Below are 17,645 nucleotides of genomic sequence, written 5' to 3' on the forward strand. Positions count from 1 at the left end.
TCGACCCCGACGAATCCGTCATCAGGTGGATCATCGGCTAGGCCCGCCATTGCCCAACCCATCTCGGCTACCTTGTGGGCTTGTTCCTGGGTCATGCCTAAACAAACATATGGGCTCAGCCTACTACGCTTAGCCTTACCTGTCTGTGCTGCCTATTCAACGTGTCTGACTGAAAACCAAGTTTGGCCCACCACAATGGCAATCCGCATTTAGACCCAGCTCAACCTCAACACAATCGGGTCAGGTTTTGTAAAAGATTCGCGTTCCAAGTTGATTTTGGGTAAAAATAAGAAAAACCCGATCGGAATTGGGTAGGATTTGAGTTGACATTACCCCACCCGAACCTGCCCCAAAATATTTTAACTTATAAAATATATGTTTTTACCCTTACATTTTCACTTGATACAAAAGTTATTTGTTCATTTATATATTTGTATTTATTTTACTAAAAAAAAATATTTTACCTTATTTATTCATTATTCATAATAAAATAACACTTGATATATAACTATTCCTTCCATTTTGTATTTACTTTACACAATTGTTTCTCATTTTTACCGGGTGGATAAACGCATCCTTTGACCGGGATGAGAACGGGCGCATCCACACATTACCCGGGCGAGATATGGGGCGGGGGCGGGTCCAAGTTGCAAATATTAGATTGGGGTCGGGCTACAACAAAACCCACTTCGTCCCGCCTCGTTGCACATCCCTAATTAGAAGGTCTTTCATTCTAACTAGGAAAAATTAGAAGGTCTATCATTCTACCTAGGAAAAGAAGAGAAAATAAGGGAAAAAAGAAGAAGAAGTATTACTCTACAACTAAGGGGAGTAATTTGTGAAGAAATCAAGTTCTAGGAACTTCTATGAAATTGGCGAAATATATATCAAGGCCTATCTTTTACGGGCTGGACAGAGCAAGACAAGTAAACTCATCTTCGATCGGTGCGGAAAAAGGCTTACCCACGCATTACCTAGTCGGTGTTCGAGGTTGTGTTGTACTTTTCAGGTTGGAGTCGGGGTACGGTAAAACTCGCCCCTCCACATTGCACATCCTTAATTTTTTTTTTTTTTATCCTCAATTGCACGTTTGCACGTCCTTAATTAGAAAGTATATGTAGGGTTTAAAAAAGAAGAAGAAGAAGAAGTGTTGTAGGGGGAGTAATTTGTGAATGAACCAAATTCTAGGAACTTCTATGTAATTTCCGAAATATATATCAATTTCTACGCGATCAGAATCTGACCGAAGCAGCCCAAAATCTCAAATCGAACAGGTGGAATTGGTGACACGCATCAAATTCGGGGAATTTCAATGCAATTGTCGTTATATTTATCAATTTCTGCGCGATCAGTTTCAGAAGACGCCCAAAAGCTTGAATCGAACAGGTAACCCTCTCTCTCCTCTCTGTTCGTCTCCCCCTTTATCTATTTGCTGTTGTTTATGGATAATTTTGATGCTTAAACATATCCGATGCACAGGCCAGGATTGAGTCAATTTAACTAAGATGTAGATGCAGGAGTACCATATATTTAGGTCCCCTTCTGTTTAGCATTTTTTTGTGGGGTTGAAGCAGTGCCTTTCTAGGCTTCTGCCCAGGGCTGGCCCTGCCCATTCATGCCCCGTAATTCCATTTTGAAACTAGTCTCAGAAAATTATTTGGCACAGAAGTCTTTTTTTCCCCCTAGTTTGTTGCGGTTTGAAGCATCCAGTGGTGGAGCTGGGATTTTTGCCATGACTGAGTTTTACCATAATTTTTTTCCTGTTTAGAAGTAGTTGGATAAGTATATATTCGAGTCGAAATAAGTACATATGCATTTATAGGCATTTACTGGGAGGGGGCGAAAACAATGATGGTGGCATGAAAGAGGGAGAGGAAAAAGGATAAGAAGAAAAATCTACGAGTCGGAGTCTTAGCGCAATAAAAGAAAGTAAGATAGATCCGAAATTTGGGCGATATACTTGGTGGGCAAGTTGTTTATTGCTAAATATCAAGGGGCCTTTTTGGAAAGCCTCTAAATGGTGAGGCTAAAAGTGTGATTTCTAGAAGGTACTGGGGGCACGTGCTCCGCTCGCCCCTTAGTACATTAAACATTGGGGGCTCCTTCGTGTCTCTTTTTTTTTTTGCTAAGTGAGGGTGTCTGTGCCAGCTTTTATGGCGCTTGCATCTTCATTTTTCTTCTTTCTCATCAATGTCTGTTGGTGAGTCAATAGACTCTTGTCCTTTCTTATTAATGTTCTGTTTGTTCGAAAGTCTATGTTCATCAAACTCCTTGACATCACAGTGATCACACCGTTGTTTTGAGGTGTTTGTACTGGAGTATTTGGAACTCCAATTCTTTATTGCCGAGTCAATAGAATTTTTTGAACGAGACTATGGTCTTCAGTGATAGCAATCCATCAGGAAAACCCCCTATTTGACTCACTGAGTGGTACATAATCAACTTGTGTCATATAAAGGTATTTCTCAGTTTGTGCTAGTTGTAGTTACTTGTGAAATATCATGAGGGTCTCACAATAGGTGCAGGTTGTTGTGCCCACAGAAGATGAGCAATAAAGTCAAGCTAAAACCTCAAATCATATAGATTTAAGGTTGCAGTCCGGTTATCGTACCTGAGGTATCAATAGGCTGAGTTATTGAAATTTCAAAAACTGATTCCCATATTAATCCAAACGATGATTGATTGAGAAGATTATCCAACTAATTAACTAAGTAATGGAAATTGAAGATGAGATGTGTTTCAAAGTGGAGAAAATTTGAGGTTGGGATCCGCCCTAACTTGTTAGTATGGAATTCAATCAGCGTGGTCATTGCTACAAGCCCTAAGAATGTCGTCTAGAAGAATGGTATTATTGGGGATCGGCACTGTTTGTTTTCGATCAGCACGAATTGTCTTCAACGTGTTTGGCACAATAAAAAGAAGATGAAAAGAAGGGGGAAAATAGAAGTTATTGTATTCTGTAAGCATAATCTATCCCAATTTCTTGTTACTATACTGTGAAAACGCTTGTATAACTATATGTTTGAAATCACAGATACCAAAGATAGGTAAAATCAATTCATGTATAAATACTCAAAAAACCCTAACGTTACACACGATTATGAATCACTCATAAAAATCCTCAAATCATATGCAAAACTAAAAGTTACTTGTTAGGGTTTCATCTACACCCTAAGGCGATGTTTAGCCGCTCATGAAAGAAAGATGATCTGAAGTCCTTGATGGAATCTCCATAGAAAAGCCTTAAGATCTCCTTATTCTTTTCTCTTGCCTCTTTTTTGCCTCTCCAAAGCTTGAGCAACCCCAAGGGTTCCTTTGTATACCTCCAAGAACTTTCACTTTAACCCCTAAATGGACTTTCACTTTGATTCAAACACTTCACAAATTACGCCGATGACCTGAAAACATAAAGAGGGTAAACGAGTACCACGTGACCAAGCAAAATGTCTAGCAAGCGCAATTTGGAAGGCCTAGATATACATACTTCGGCAACTTAGGATGTTGAAAATGCTAATGCTAATGCCACTATCGCTCCCTAGTCGCTTTGTGGTTGCAATAATGTTTGAAAGAAAAAGTGTCGTTAATATTGGCAGGAGGATATGTTAGTAAGAATAACCTTATGAAGTGTTTAGAGACAGCAGACCAAAAATTTTCATTTGTTGACCATAAGTTTATTCGTTTGGTCTGAGTTTATCATGGGTACATATTAATATTAGTTGGAAGCATCAAGGGGATGCAACCCGTATACACCATGTGCGAAAATAAGCTCTGGGTTCCCAACTGTTAAAAGACACAATTTCATTTGCTAGGTTTGAAAAATATGAATGTTATATTGTGTTTCTGTGTATTAACCAAATAAATGTCAAATGCTAGTTTAATTTTTTGAGTTGTATTCTTCCTAGTTTTTTGCCCTTTTAGGCCATTCATGTTGCCCCGTCTTTGTTTTGGTTTAGTTTGTAAAATTGTTTTGTGTACTGGTTTTTATCATATTATTTTTCGGGACAAGCTTGTGGTCATTATCATTCTCTGGATTATACAGTTTTTGTTTTTTAGGAGCCTACAGGATAAAAATGAATGTGCAGGCACATATGTCTGGACAAATCACAGGTCAGCTACCTAATCAAGCTGGGACTCAGTTGCCTGGTGTACCTCAGCAGAATGAAAGTCCTTTTTCTAACCAGATACAAAATTTAGGGGGTCATCATAATACCATGTATGTGGATCCTCAGTTGGCAAAAGCACGCAGGTTCATGCAAGAGAAGATGTAAGACATGTTATTACAATTCACCATGTTCTTTGTGGTTTCAATTGTGAATGTTACCTATATTTTTGTTTGTTGAGGTGGCATTTTTCTTTTGTGGAATTTTGAAAGGGCTTTGCTCTGAATGATGAGTGGAGGTTGGGGGGAGGGGGATGAGGGTGTCTGGAGTGGTGCAGTGGGCAAAAAAATGATTTATGGCAGCATTGTATTTAATTTGAAACAATGAAATTTAAGAAATCATGGGTCAACCTTGGAATCTCAATGTGATAAGTGATCACCTTTACAACATTGGGACAGGAGATCACATTCACAAGGCACCTATCCAACTTTGGTGCGATTTGACGTCTATGATAGCTGTGCTCCTTGAGCTTATTCCATCTTTTTCTTTTCTTGAGGGATGAAGAGTAATGCTGCTTTCAGTTGTTTGTGTAGATTGTCACCCCAAGGGCCAACCAAATATGATTATCGTCATTTGTGGTGTTATACATAGCCTTGCCTTAGGGCAACATATGGGTGGCAATATGATTTATATAGGTTGACCATTGGACTTGAGTCTAATGGTGGACGATGTGCTTGGAAAGTTGGAGTATTATTTGTGTATTTTTCCAAGTAGTTTTTAGTTGTTTATATATTGTTTTTGACATGGTGTAAGTGTGGTAAACAATAGGATAAAAAGCGAGTTGTATTGTAAACAAAGTACTGCATAATTGACCTGACACATGTTTGGGTTTTGGGTGTTTCCCTATCTGCAAAAATAAGAGGTGGGTCAAACTCAAAGGGCTCAATACCTAGTTGGGCTTTGTCTAATTTCTCCCCCAATTCAACCAAAAGTTGTGAGTCAGTAATGGTGGCAATAATGTGCATGTTATTTGTGTAAGTTTGATACGGGCCAAAATAAACCAAATCAAGCTTTGTATCTCAATAATTTTGGTCTGCTACATAATTTTTTTCCCCATTTTTCCTTTTCAATGGTTGTATGCTAAGTTTCAACTAAATTCCTATCCATTGTTATCACATATCATACCATTTTAGGTTTACCTATGGCCCTAGCATTTCCATTAGCATACTCATTGTCACATTGTCACCCTTATTGTTTTACCCGGTGCTCATTGTTTCCGTGCAAACCACCTTAGTTTATTTTGTCTCAACTGATCTCCAATTAGTGCTACTCAGCATTTCCATTATGATCTCATTTATGATAGTCTCTCTTGTTCTTATCCTGCATCCATTTGAACACACTCATCACAGCTGCACTCATTCTGTCAGTGATTATTTTAGTTGCCAAACATTCTGTCCCTAGGACATAGCTAGCCTTTTAGTTGTTAGGAGTGATTTTGTTTTTTCCATTTTGTGGGTGAAAGGGTTACACTATCCTCCTTCTCTCCATCCCTGTTTGTTATTGAACCTCAATAATGAACTTCACTCTTTAGGCTTTGTTTGGAACATAGGGAAACAAAAGGATAAGACCTTGTGTGGTTTGGAAAGAAGATGAGAAAAAAATAGCAAAACGAAGTTACATTTTCCTCACAATCTCTTTCTTAACAATTGTTTTTCCTTTCCTTTCCACAAGTTCCAAAAAAAACCCTTAGACCCCGTTCGTTTTGGGATTTTGGATTTGAATTTATAGGTAATGGGGTAATGATTGGTGAGAGAGAGAGAGAGAGAGAGAGAGAGAGAGAGAGAGAGAGAGAGTAATGATTGGAGGAAAATAGGGTAATGATTAGAATCCAAAATCCTTAAACGAACGGGGTCTTAGTTTCTTATAGCAGTTCTTTGTTATTTAAATTTAGTTTTACTTTCTAAACCCATGACTCAATGCATCTTTCTAGATTTACAATTCAGTATTAGTTCCTTGTTAGTCATCCACTATGGAACATCATGCTGAATATGTCTTGTTAATCTTCTTAGTAAGTTTATTTGTTCTGTAAGTTATGTATGAGGTGGAATCTCAAATTGGTCCTCTTAACACTATTGTCGCCACTCAAGTGATTGTAAACTGTCCTAGAATAACCTTGCAATCTTTACATACTAAGCGATCTGTATTTCTAGGTCATTAGTATTATAACTTTGATAATAATAATGTTTGTGAACCTTGAGAACCATGCAACATCCCTCTTTCTTTATGGAGCTAGTAAAGGATCATGCCATTTGAGGACTTTGTTTTCTCCCCCCTGCTTCATGCTTTTCCATAGGTATGGTGACGAGCACGAAATTAGTTTTCCTTTCCTTGGGGACCAAAATATGGTACGGACGAAGAGATTGGTGCTATCAATGAGAAGAATGCTTATGTATATAACCCATTTGTGGATTTGGCAGTCACGACTTGAGGTATTATCTGCAAAAAGTGCCTCCTGCCAAACTTGGATTGCATTCCATGATTGGAAGACCTTTCTTTTATCATACCCTCAGCTTCTGCTTAACACACTTCCACTGATTGATGATATCTTTGCCTCATAAATTTGTTGCACCTTTCTCTCTTCTTCTGATTGTTCTTGTTGCTTTTATTTGAAATTTTATTTGAGAATTGAGATGAATGACTTCCTTAAATTGTTTGTTTTATGCATTCTTGCTGAAACTTGGTATGGCTTTTGCTTCAGCTATGAATGGCTTATTCAACGGCAGCAACAACCTCATGATAGACAACCAAAGCAGTTTCAGGATTTTGTAAGACGCCTTGATGAGGTTCTATTCAGAAATGCTGCCTCAAAGGGGAGTCTTGTTTTGGTATTAGCTCCAGGATCCTTTTAGTTATGAACAACTCTTGAGTTTTTTGGGGGGAAAAGCTAAGTGGTAGACTACATCCATATGCTGACCTCATTGACTTTGTTGGTAACATGAGGTTTTTTGTATTTCTAGGATGAATATATGAACCTGGAGACTCTTGAGACTCGTTTGCATGTCTTGACCAAACATTTACTAATGAGCAATCGCAACCAACACCATCCGCAGCTCATTAATGCTCCTTCTCCTATTGCTACAATGATACCAACTCCGCGGATGACTCACAGTGGGAATTCAATTGCATCAGCTGTGGATGCTTCCATGGTTGCTTCCAGCGGTGGTAATGGCATAGCACCTGGGACTAGCATTACTGAAGGCTTATTACCAACTACTACTAATGGGCTTTCTGTTGGAATGCCCAGTGGTTCTTTCAATTCATCTGATGGTAATTGGATGTCTCTCTGGTAAGTTGTCAGCTGCTTTTCATTCACACCAATGTAACACACTCTAGTTTTGCAGGGTCTATGTCTAATGGATATCAACAGTCGCTTTCTGAGTTTTCTATAAGTTCCAGTGGAAGCATGGTGTCTTCAAGCGGCGTACGAGGAATGCCAAGCCAAATGATCCCTACTCCTGGATTTAATAGCAACAATACTCAGTCTTTCATGAATCTGGAATCTTCTAATGATACTGGTGCCTTTTCAACCGTTGGATCTAGTACGATATCACAGCCTCTATCACAAAAGCAGCATGGTGGTGGTCAAAATAGCCGGATCCTGCACAACCTTGGTAGCCACATAGGTGGTGGCATTAGGTCTGGTTTGCAGCAGAAAGCTTATGGATTTCCAAATGGTGGCTTAGGTATTATGCAGCGCAATTCACAGTTGATCAATGGTCCAGGAAATTCTGAGGGCTTTCTGGTGGCCTCATCGAATGACAATTCACCAAAACCTTTACCACAACATTATGATCAACATCAGCGGCCAATGATGCATGGTACTCCCTCACTCTTAGTATTATACATCTTTGGGGTATGGCACGTCACTTCTTTCAGAAGTGAGTGGTAGATGTGACGTTTAAGGTGGAGTTTTCTCTAAAACTGCCTCTTGACTGCTCATGCTGAATTTTACAGGTGATGGATATGGGATTAGCACTCTTGATTCTTCTGGGTCGGGAAACGTTTATGGTTCAGCTATGAATAATCAGAATTTGAATCCAGCAAGCTTGCAGTCTCTATCAAGAGCCAACTCCCCATTGATGACTAATCAGCCGAATTTGCTCACTACCCAGCAGTCTCAATCCATTGATCAATCAGGAAAGATGAACTTCCACCCGTCAAAGTCAGCGACTGACAATATCTTACAATCTCATCATGAGCAACAATTTCAGCAGCAGCCTCTAAGGTTAAAACAACAGCAACTTGTTCAACATCAGCGACAACAGAAGCAGCAAATTCAGCAGCACCAGATACTCTTAAAGAATGATTCTTTTGGTCATTCTCAGCTGACTTCTGATTTAGGCAGTCAACTAAAGCTTGAGCGTGGAATGGAGCACCACGATGAAGCTTTGCTTTCACAAGTTTCAGAAAAATTCCCGTATTCAGAGTTTCAGAACCAATTCCAGCAAAGTTGTGCTGAAGATCGTTCAGGATTTGCTCAGTTGCTTTCTCTTCCATCTGTCTCGCAGGATATATGCTCATCACCGACTCAAACTTCACAGCAAATGCAGCAATTATTGCATCCTCACCAGCTGGTTGTTGACTCTCAGAGCGATTTCAGCTGTATTTCTGTTGGAGTACAATCAGAGAGAGTACTGCCTGGTCAATGGCATTCGATGGAGGACAAGTCTCAAATACCAGGGAATGTGTCGCAGGGGCACCATATTCAGGAAGAATTCCGTCAGAGAATTTTTGGGCAAGATGAGGCGCACCGTAACAATTTCGCATCTGAAGGATCTATTTGTGAAGTTATTACTAAGCCACTGGAGCCCCCAACCTCAAGTGGTGCTACCTGTAGATCCACTAATTCTAACCGAGAAAGGCAGTTCAAGAATCAACAAAGGTGGCTATTGTTTTTGAGGCATGCTCGTCGGTGTGTGGCCCCACCGGGGAAGTGCCAGGAAGTTAACTGCATAACTGCTCAGAAACTTTGGATGCATATTATAGACTGCAAAGTATCTCAATGTCCATATCCTCGTTGCCACCATACCAAGATCTTACTTCATCATCATAAGCATTGCAAGGACCCAGGTTGCCCTGTTTGTGTTCCTGTCACAAATTATCTGCAGACTCATCTGAAGGCACGTGCATTTGATAATGGAGTTATTGCAGCTCGATTAACTTCAAAAATAAGTCCACCAGTGGTACAAACTTTTGAAGATTTACATCCTTCGCTGAAACGATTAAAGACTGAGCTGCCTTCCCAATCTCTTGTTCCTGAGACTGAAAGTTCTGCTGTTTCTGTTCTTACCGGCAGTGGACGCCATGTACTCCATGATGCACAACGTGAGGAACACCAATATGCTGACACGTGCATGCAGATGAAATCAGAGGTTACAGAAGTCAAGATGGAAATTCCTAGAAGCTCTGGGAATGGAAGTCCTAGCATTTTTGATATGAAGAAGGATAATATGGATTGTACCTACAGCCAAAAACTTGGTGAACAAATTATATTGGATGATTCTGCTGGTTCTGTACAAAAAGAATGCATTAAAAGTGAGAAAGATATGGACCAAGCTAAACCAGAAAATGTTGTCCTGCCTGTTGAAAATGCAGTTGGAACCAAGTCTGGGAAGCCTAAAATAAAGGGAGTATCAATGACTGAGTTGTTTACTCCCGAGCAAGTCAGAGAACATATTAGAGGTCTCAGGCAGTGGGTTGGCCAGGTCAGTTTATGCATTTGCTTATGTCATTTTCCATTCAAGATCATCCATCAAATTTTTAAGACTTTTTGGAATACATTGTACTGCCGGGATACACTTTTGCTGACACGGAACATGCATTTTGCATTAGTTTCATGTTTGAGGAGAATAATAATTGTCGGTGCCACAACAATTATCGAAGCATATTCAGGAATCTTTAAAGTAACATCTATTCAGGAAAAATAAAGGTCCTGACTCCTGATTCAAGATTAATGAGTAGGAGAGTTGGATTCATAAATAACCTTCACATTGAGAACCTGTATGACCATGTTTACTAGGAGTTTATTCTTCATGTGATTGATAGTGTTGGGTTTTAGGCTTCAATGGAAAGATTAAATATTATTTTGAATCTCCAGTGCCATATATTTTTACTGTTAAAGGCTCTCTAGTCTCTCGCTGATTTCTTCTATCCTTCGCAACAGATGACAGCTGCTAGCTTCTGCTTCATCTTCTACTTTGATCTCTGACTTGTCACACTGACTTGTACAATCAGTGTGAAGTTATTCTCCAGGGCAGGACTTACTGCTTATAGTTAGTAACAAAATTTTGGTTTGTTTGGATCCTCATATTGATGATGCTATGTTCTTGGATTTCTTCATGATTGTCTTTTCTTTTTTCCTGACAAAATGTTTGTATCCTTTTACTTTCTGCTGAGTAAGTCATATTCTTGTTTGATGGTCAGATTTTGTTATTTTCATTTTTTTTTGGCTTTTGACAGAGTAAAACCAAAGCAGAAAAAAACCAAGCAATGGAGCATTCAATGAGTGAGAACTCATGTCAGTTGTGTGCAGTTGAGAAGCTCACATTTGAGCCGCCACCGATATATTGTTCACCATGTGGTGCTCGTATTAAAAGAAATGCAATGTATTATACCATAGGAGCTGGTGATACACGACACTGCTTTTGCATTCCCTGCTATAATGAGGCCCGTGGAGACACTATCCTAGTTGATGGAACTACTCTTCCGAAAGCAAGGATGGAGAAAAAGAAAAATGACGAGGAGACGGAAGAATGGGTATGTTGTCCTGACATCTATGTACATGTGTGTGTGTGTGTGTGTCTGTTTATTTTAACTTAATTTGATGGTCCGTGAGGGCTTTTGTGTTTCTAACGTTAGCACATTGTATAGTGGGTTCAATGCGACAAGTGTGAGGCTTGGCAACATCAAATCTGTGCATTATTTAATGGTCGAAGGAATGATGGTGGGCAAGCTGAATACACTTGCCCAAACTGCTACTTAGACGAAGTTGAAAGGGGAGAGCGTAAGCCCTTACCTCAGAGTGCTGTTCTTGGAGCAAAAGATCTGCCTAGAACAATTCTCAGTGACCACATAGAAAATCGATTATTTAGGCGGCTGAAGCAGGAAAAACAAGAGAGGGCAAGAGTTCAAGGGAAGAGTTATGATGAGGTGATTCATTTGACTTTCCAGTTGATGTATACGAGTCACCAGTTTAAGCTTTGTGCTACATATGTTCCGAGCATTTTCTTCAATGCAGGATGTACTTTTGCTGAAATCCAGTATTTCAACCGCTTAAATTTGTTTTCATCTGAGGTGCTAATAATTGGAATGGTTTCACATTGTTCTTTAATTTAGATTGGATGGAACTGCTTTCCTATACCAGCCTTAAAACTTTTAACTGCCTTCTGGCAATAAACAGCCTACGCTCTAATGCTCTTGAATTTGCTTTCTGTAACATTGGATGTCATTTTGCATGAGCCAGTCGTTAATTCATGGACTCTTCTGGTTAAACTCTCTTCATCTCTCTGTGTGGACATGCATGAATGTGTGGTATGACTAGCTGATGTATTCGTTTTAACTATTTTCTTGTGGCAGACTAATCTAGGTGATTGCTTCAGACTATGTTGGGGAGAACCTGGGTTTAATTGCGCTGATACTTCTAGAAGGGCATCTTATCCCTGTGGTCCTAACCCGTACACATCTGAGATTTCTCATACAAATTCGAAACTTGAAATTAATTTCCTTAATTTTAGGAAGTCTCAGATACTAAAGTTACACATCCAAGCCTTAATGCAATGGAGATTGTGACATTTGTTGCACAGAATAAGACTGGCTATCGGCTATTGAAAAGTACTTCCCAATTACTTTATTGGTTTATCACTATTCGTGAATATCACAATTCTACATATTAGAACAAAACTTTGCAAACGTGTCTTGGCAGTATATGTATCCTACTTTTTTAGTTTTTTGTGTATCGAGTCTATCGACATATCCCTATCATACTGTACATGTATCCATGCTTCATGTTAATGTATCTATATTATGTCTTGTTCCTATGATAAAACTTACCCCTCCCCCTCTTTCCTCTCTCCTTTCTTCTCTCTTCATCTCCCTACTTTTGATTACATTAGGAAAATCATTTAGGAGATTATGGACAATTTCTTTTAATCTTTATCTTTTTATTTATTGCTGCATGATAGTTGTGGTTGCTGATCCTCTATGGACTTGAGTTGCTGCATGTGTCTAACTTGTTATTATCTTTTGTCTTTATTCTAATTTCTGCCAAGTGTCTGTACTTATTCTGCTGAAAATATTGCCAGGTTCCAGGAGCAGAAGCACTCGTTGTTAGAGTTGTGTCGTCAGTGGACAAAAAGTTGGAAGTTAAGCAGCGATTTCTTGAGATTTTTCAAGAGGAGAATTATCCGATAGAGTACCCATATAAATCCAAGGTATGCAGGAAATTCAACTAACCTTTTTAAGGCTCTTCCGTTGCTTGATGTACCATTGTCCTTTTATTTCTCATGCATTAGTAATTTATGTTACATCTGTTGCCATGCTATCTCGGAACAGTGAGAAATTTTTATTTTTTTTTCAGGTGGTTTTGTTGTTTCAGAAAATTGAAGGTGTAGAAGTATGTCTGTTTGGCATGTATGTTCAAGAATTTGGATCAGAATGTCAACAGCCAAATCATCGCCGTGTTTATTTATCATACCTGGATTCTGTTAAGTATTTCAGGCCTGAGATTAAAGCAGTGACAGGAGAGGCACTCCGTACATTTGTTTACCATGAAATTCTGGTATCTCGTTCTTGTTCTGTAATTTGTTTATTTTTTGCTCGTTCATAAGTTCTTGTGCTAATGCTTCTTCTCTTCCTTTCCTCTTTTCTTTTCAACTTCTTCAGTATAATTATGGACCTCTTTGATTATGTATCTGATTTTCTTTCCAGATTGGATACCTAGAATATTGCAAGAAACGAGGTTTCACAAGTTGCTATATATGGGCTTGCCCTCCATTGAAGGGTGAAGACTATATTTTATATTGCCACCCAGAAATTCAGAAAACACCAAAATCTGATAAACTGAGAGAATGGTGAGAGCCAAATAAGCTTGCAGATATGTGATGATTTTTCTCTTTGTATCATGAAGCAAGCTTTAGTTTTCTTTTCATGGGTGAATTCTTTCAATTCAGGTACTTATCGATGTTAAGAAAAGCTGCAAAGGAAAACATTGTGGTTGACCTCACTAATCTCTATGACCACTTCTTTGTTTCTACTGGGGAGTGCAAGGCTAAGGTAACTGCAGCTCGGTTACCTTATTTTGATGGGGACTACTGGCCCGGTGCTGCAGAGGATATGATTTACCAGCTTCGTCAAGAAGATGATTGCAGGAAACAATATAAGAAAGGGACAACCAAAAAGACCATTACAAAAAGGGCTCTAAAATTATCTGGCCAGTCTGATCTTTCTGGAAATGCATCGAAGGATTGGCTACTTATGCACAAAGTAATACTTATTTTCAATTTGTTCCTGTTTAGTTAATTCGAGAACGCGTTCTCTAGTTCTTTACTATTTAGGTTTCCTGTTTTCTTGTAATTTCCTAGGTTTCTGTGTCACGGTTCTACTTATGCTCTAATTATTGTAATGCTATTATATAACTTAGTTTTTGTTGTTAGCTTTTTCGTAATTCTATGCTTTGAATAGTGCCAACTAGAGAAACTGAGACAGTCCAAGTAGTTGGGATCTAGGTTGTTGCTTTAAGTTCTTGTTTCAAATTAATTGTGCTTTTCGAAAAGAATTTTTTGGTTTCGTTTGGAGGTAGTACTCTTTTCTTACAAGTTATCCATTTGTCCCAGCTTGGCGAGACAATTTGCCCAATGAAGGAAGATTTTATCATGGTTCACTTGCAGCATGCATGCACTCATTGCTGTATTCTAATGACGTCAGGAAACCGTTGGGTCTGCAACCAGTGCAAAAAATTTCAGCTTTGTGACAAGTAAGAGTTCTGCTATCATCACTGATTTTTTTTTCCAAAATGCACGTTCACATATCAGATGCGCTGAAATAGTTTTATGAAATGCTGCACTATCTCAGTTAATGGTTCTTGAAAGATTCTTCAACCTCAATTTCATGTGACTTGTGTAACAATGTGCATTGATGCTTGTGCTACTATTCTTGCAGGTGTTTCGAAGCTGAACAAAAACTTGAAGAGAGAGAAAGACATCCTATCAATCAGAGGGAAAAACATTTACTCTATCATGTGAGCTCATCTGTCCTTGAGTTTGTATTATCTTCTTGATGGTTTGTGGCCATGAGTTGAGCTATATTTGTTTATTGCTACATGATTACTTTTTCAATCTCCTGATTAGGTGGAAATTGATGATGTGTCTGAAGATACCAAGGATAAAGATGAGATCCTTGAGAGCGAATTCTTTGATACAAGACAGGCATTTTTGAGTCTCTGCCAAGGGAATCACTATCAGTATGATACCCTCCGCCGAGCTAAACATTCCTCTATGATGGTCCTTTACCATCTTCACAATCCCACTGCTCCTGCATTTGTGACAACATGCACCATATGTCATCTTGATATTGAAGCTGGCCAAGGATGGCGCTGTGAGATTTGCCCAGATTATGATGTGTGCAATGCTTGTTATCAAAAGGACGGAGGAATTGATCATCCTCATCAGTTGACAAACCATCCATCCATGGCTGATCGTGATGCACAAAATACAGAAGCTAGGGAAATACGAGTTGTACAGGTTACAGCTCTTTTTCCTGTTGTGAATTCTTTTCTTTCCCTTTGCTTATTTACTCTCTTTTTTGTTCTTTTGGCAACTGTCTTTCATTCTTTTTCTCATTTCTACGTATATACATATGAATGGCTGGGGTCCTCCTTATTCTTGCACTTTGTAAAAAATTCCTAGTAGAAATGGAGGTATAATACTTGACTGAGAGACATTTTGTTTACATTCGAGGTCATCTGGGAAATGATAGTTGAAGATGCTGTGCACTTTCCAATGATCACTTTCTCCTTCCCAAGGAAAGGCTTTACCTTGAATGAAAGCTATGTAGGAATGGTGATTTGAACATTGGTTTTACGTTGTAGGCATTAAAGCTCTGGCTTTGAGTTTGAATTCGGGCCCTTGCCTGTACCTGTTCTCGAATTGTTCCAAGGTTGACGAGAAAATTATGTACGATCATTTAGTGCTTTTAAGCTTTTATAATCTGTTTGGTGAGGAAACATTGTGAAGCTGCTAAAAGCTAGTTTTTCTGTGTTTCATGATGAGGACCACGTTTAGAAATGTAGTAGGCATGTGACTCGTTTTGCAGAAAACCAGATGTAGTTGTGGGGTGTGCATTTACTGATTTCACCCAAGGTGGGATGACCTGTTGGGGACTTACAACTTAAGGCTCCATCCAGTTGCCAAGAATTTGATGCAGAATCAATTTACTTTCCTCTATGTGTTCATTTGGTAAGAGAATGTCATAAGAAAGTTAAGCTATAATTTTGATCTGTGTAGGAAACTAGTTTAATGATAAGAATCCTGCAAATTTTGTATCTTTTACAAGACGTTTTGAAGGAAAACCAATCTTAGTGGGAAAGTTAAAGTCGAGAGTTCCACTGAACAAATAATAAATGAAAGAAACTTGGATATCCCATACTTTACTTCCTCACCAACTGAAAGGGGCCTAAGACTCTGCCTTGAAGCATCTTCATTGTCCACCTCTTGAGGTAGGTTCGCATCTAAGCCTTAAATACTTCTCCGAACTGTTGTGACTGGTTATCCACTTATCCTGATGTGGATGTCATTCAGTCTTTGATGACTGCTGTGACATAATATCCTGCGTATGTGGAATATCTTGGAAAATTTTGTGTAATTTCTTAAACCAATAGTGAACTGTTTGTTAACATAATATCCTGCTGTGACATAATATCCTACATGTTTGTTAACTTCTTCCTCCAATTCTGATATTTCCCTCGTGTTATATTTGGTTCCAATGAGCTAGTACTAGGCAGTTTAATTGTCTTTTGACATCTTGGATATAAAAGTAAGACCTTTGATATCTTGGATGTAAAAACTAAATGGATCTTGTCCTTTTACTTTATATGTTTCTGTAGAATTTATTGCATTGCTTTGTTTTACTACTTGTTTTCCTTTCCTGATGGAGTTACCCAACCTTTGTGGCCATCTTTGTTCCTATTTTTTATCATGGATCCTAACTGTATTGCCATCCTCACCCGCATATGTGTTTGGTTGCAATGAAACTCCACTTTTCAAAGGAACCATGTTTTTCTATATCGGGACATATGTTGGATTCATGTTCTCATCATATTTGGTAAATCAAGTTAACCGCGGAGACATTCATGAACTGCTTCACGACTCTCTCCTACATAATGATTGGCCTAAAGACCACTGCTTTGTGTGTCCATTTTCATTTTCAATATCCCTACCTTCATTTAAGATTGATTTTGAAGAAGTGCGAGCTTTCTATGTGTGGTCTAACAGGATTTGATTACTTGATGTCACAGCTTAGAAAAATGCTCGACCTTCTGGTGCATGCATCTCAGTGTCGATCTCCAAATTGTCAATATCCAAATTGTCGCAAGGTGAAGGGTCTTTTCCGCCACGGGATGCAATGCAAAATACGTGCTTCTGGAGGTTGTCTTGTCTGTAAGAAAATGTGGTACCTCCTTCAGCTTCATGCTCGAGCTTGCAAAGAATCTCAATGTAGTGTACCACGTTGCAGGTCTGTACCATCAACCTTTGCCCGGTCCTTTCCTCCCCCTCTATATATATGGAGGTTTCATCTGTTAGGACCTTCATAATTGTTAATATGTTGATATTAATTCAGAGATTTGAAAGAACATGTGAGGAGGTTGCAGCAACAATCCGATTCCCGACGAAGGGCAGCAGTGATGGAGATGATGAGGCAACGTGCTGCTGAGGTTGCTGGCAATGCTGAATGACTAGGATGTACATATAATTATAGAGGTATTGCAGAAGAGCTTCCAGAGGGAGGTAGACTCCATTAGGCTGATAGCAGAATGAAACTGCAGCAAATTGGTTCATGTCACTCGATAGTGCATAAGTGTTTAATTCATGTCTTGTTGATATACTCTCCCCAAGGAAGACGATGAAGTTTGTTGATCTGTGCTGCATCATCTTCTACGACTGCTAACCATATATTTCGGAGTGAGAGTACTGAAGCATGCCTTCGTCGGTTGCTAATCTTGTGATTCTTTGATTTTAGCCTCTTGTAAGTTGTATCCGTCCAGTGCCAATGTGCCATAACTGGCGGTGACTGTACTATTGTTGCCCTAATTGTCTAGTTGTCCCGTTTTCCCTTTTGTTTATATTCTGTTGCCCAACCACCCCCTCCCCAGAATACACTTTGTAGATTCTGTTTATTTAAAGACGGGGAATAAAGTATGATTGTAAAATAGCAAATGCTCATTTAGGTTTGGAATACAATAATTACATGAGATGGTGAGGGCATTAGGGTACA

General features: G+C 39.0%; 1 protein-coding gene across 3 annotated transcripts; it reads left to right on the forward strand.

Moving 5' to 3' along the window:
• Nucleotides 1-1,217: 1,217 nt before the first annotated feature.
• On the forward strand, nucleotides 1,218-17,580 carry LOC131319285 (histone acetyltransferase HAC1-like). Of its 3 annotated transcripts, none has more exons than XM_058349470.1 (17): nucleotides 1,218-1,386; nucleotides 4,040-4,264; nucleotides 6,859-6,985; nucleotides 7,118-7,427; nucleotides 7,502-7,978; nucleotides 8,115-9,865; nucleotides 10,620-10,916; nucleotides 11,031-11,309; nucleotides 12,461-12,589; nucleotides 12,736-12,936; nucleotides 13,086-13,228; nucleotides 13,328-13,640; nucleotides 13,991-14,130; nucleotides 14,316-14,394; nucleotides 14,504-14,896; nucleotides 16,669-16,886; nucleotides 16,992-17,580. In XM_058349470.1, exons 1-17 carry the CDS (start codon nucleotides 1,313-1,315, stop codon nucleotides 17,104-17,106), a joined length of 5,271 nt encoding a protein of 1,756 aa, XP_058205453.1. In that variant the 5' UTR covers nucleotides 1,218-1,312; the 3' UTR covers nucleotides 17,107-17,580. The 3 variants fall into 3 exon arrangements, with proteins under 3 accessions (XP_058205453.1, XP_058205454.1, XP_058205455.1); XM_058349471.1 differs by having other exon boundaries at nucleotides 1,227-1,386; nucleotides 4,054-4,264; XM_058349472.1 differs by having other exon boundaries at nucleotides 1,235-1,386; nucleotides 4,083-4,264.
• The last annotated feature ends 65 nt before the right edge of the window (nucleotides 17,581-17,645 follow it).

This window comes from Rhododendron vialii, chromosome 3a (genome assembly GCF_030253575.1).
Source record: "Rhododendron vialii isolate Sample 1 chromosome 3a, ASM3025357v1".
In the NCBI taxonomy this organism is placed as follows: domain Eukaryota; kingdom Viridiplantae; phylum Streptophyta; class Magnoliopsida; order Ericales; family Ericaceae; genus Rhododendron; species Rhododendron vialii.